Here is a 223-nt window from a genome sequence, read left to right as displayed (position 1 = left end):
CATCAACTTTAAACAAACCAAACCACCCCTTTTAACCCCCCCCTCCCTTTTAACCCCTCCCCCCTCCAGCCAAGAATCTCATCGAACTCGCCGAGAGCCGCAACCTCTTCACCTTCGTCGAACTTGTGAAGAAAGCCGGACTCGAAGAAACTCTCAGCCACACCGGGGACTACACCTTCTTCGTGCCTGACGAAGCCGCTTGGTATTGTAAGTGGGGCCTTTC

At 53.8% G+C, this 223-nt stretch overlaps 1 protein-coding gene across 1 annotated transcript in view; it reads left to right on the top strand.

The window, feature by feature from the left end:
- Window positions 1-223, top strand: part of LOC119591127 (serine-rich adhesin for platelets-like) — a gene marked incomplete at its 5' end in the record, with an annotated part of 16,634 nt that overhangs the window by 8,641 nt on the left and 7,770 nt on the right. Inside the window, 1 exon segment of the mRNA XM_037939840.1 lies at window positions 70-207. Coding sequence (XP_037795768.1) covers window positions 70-207 — 138 coding nt within the window.

The sequence above is a fragment of the Penaeus monodon genome, chromosome 28 (genome assembly GCF_015228065.2).
Source record: "Penaeus monodon isolate SGIC_2016 chromosome 28, NSTDA_Pmon_1, whole genome shotgun sequence".
Classification (NCBI taxonomy): domain Eukaryota; kingdom Metazoa; phylum Arthropoda; class Malacostraca; order Decapoda; family Penaeidae; genus Penaeus; species Penaeus monodon.
This window is presented reverse-complemented; position numbering and strand designations above follow the sequence as displayed.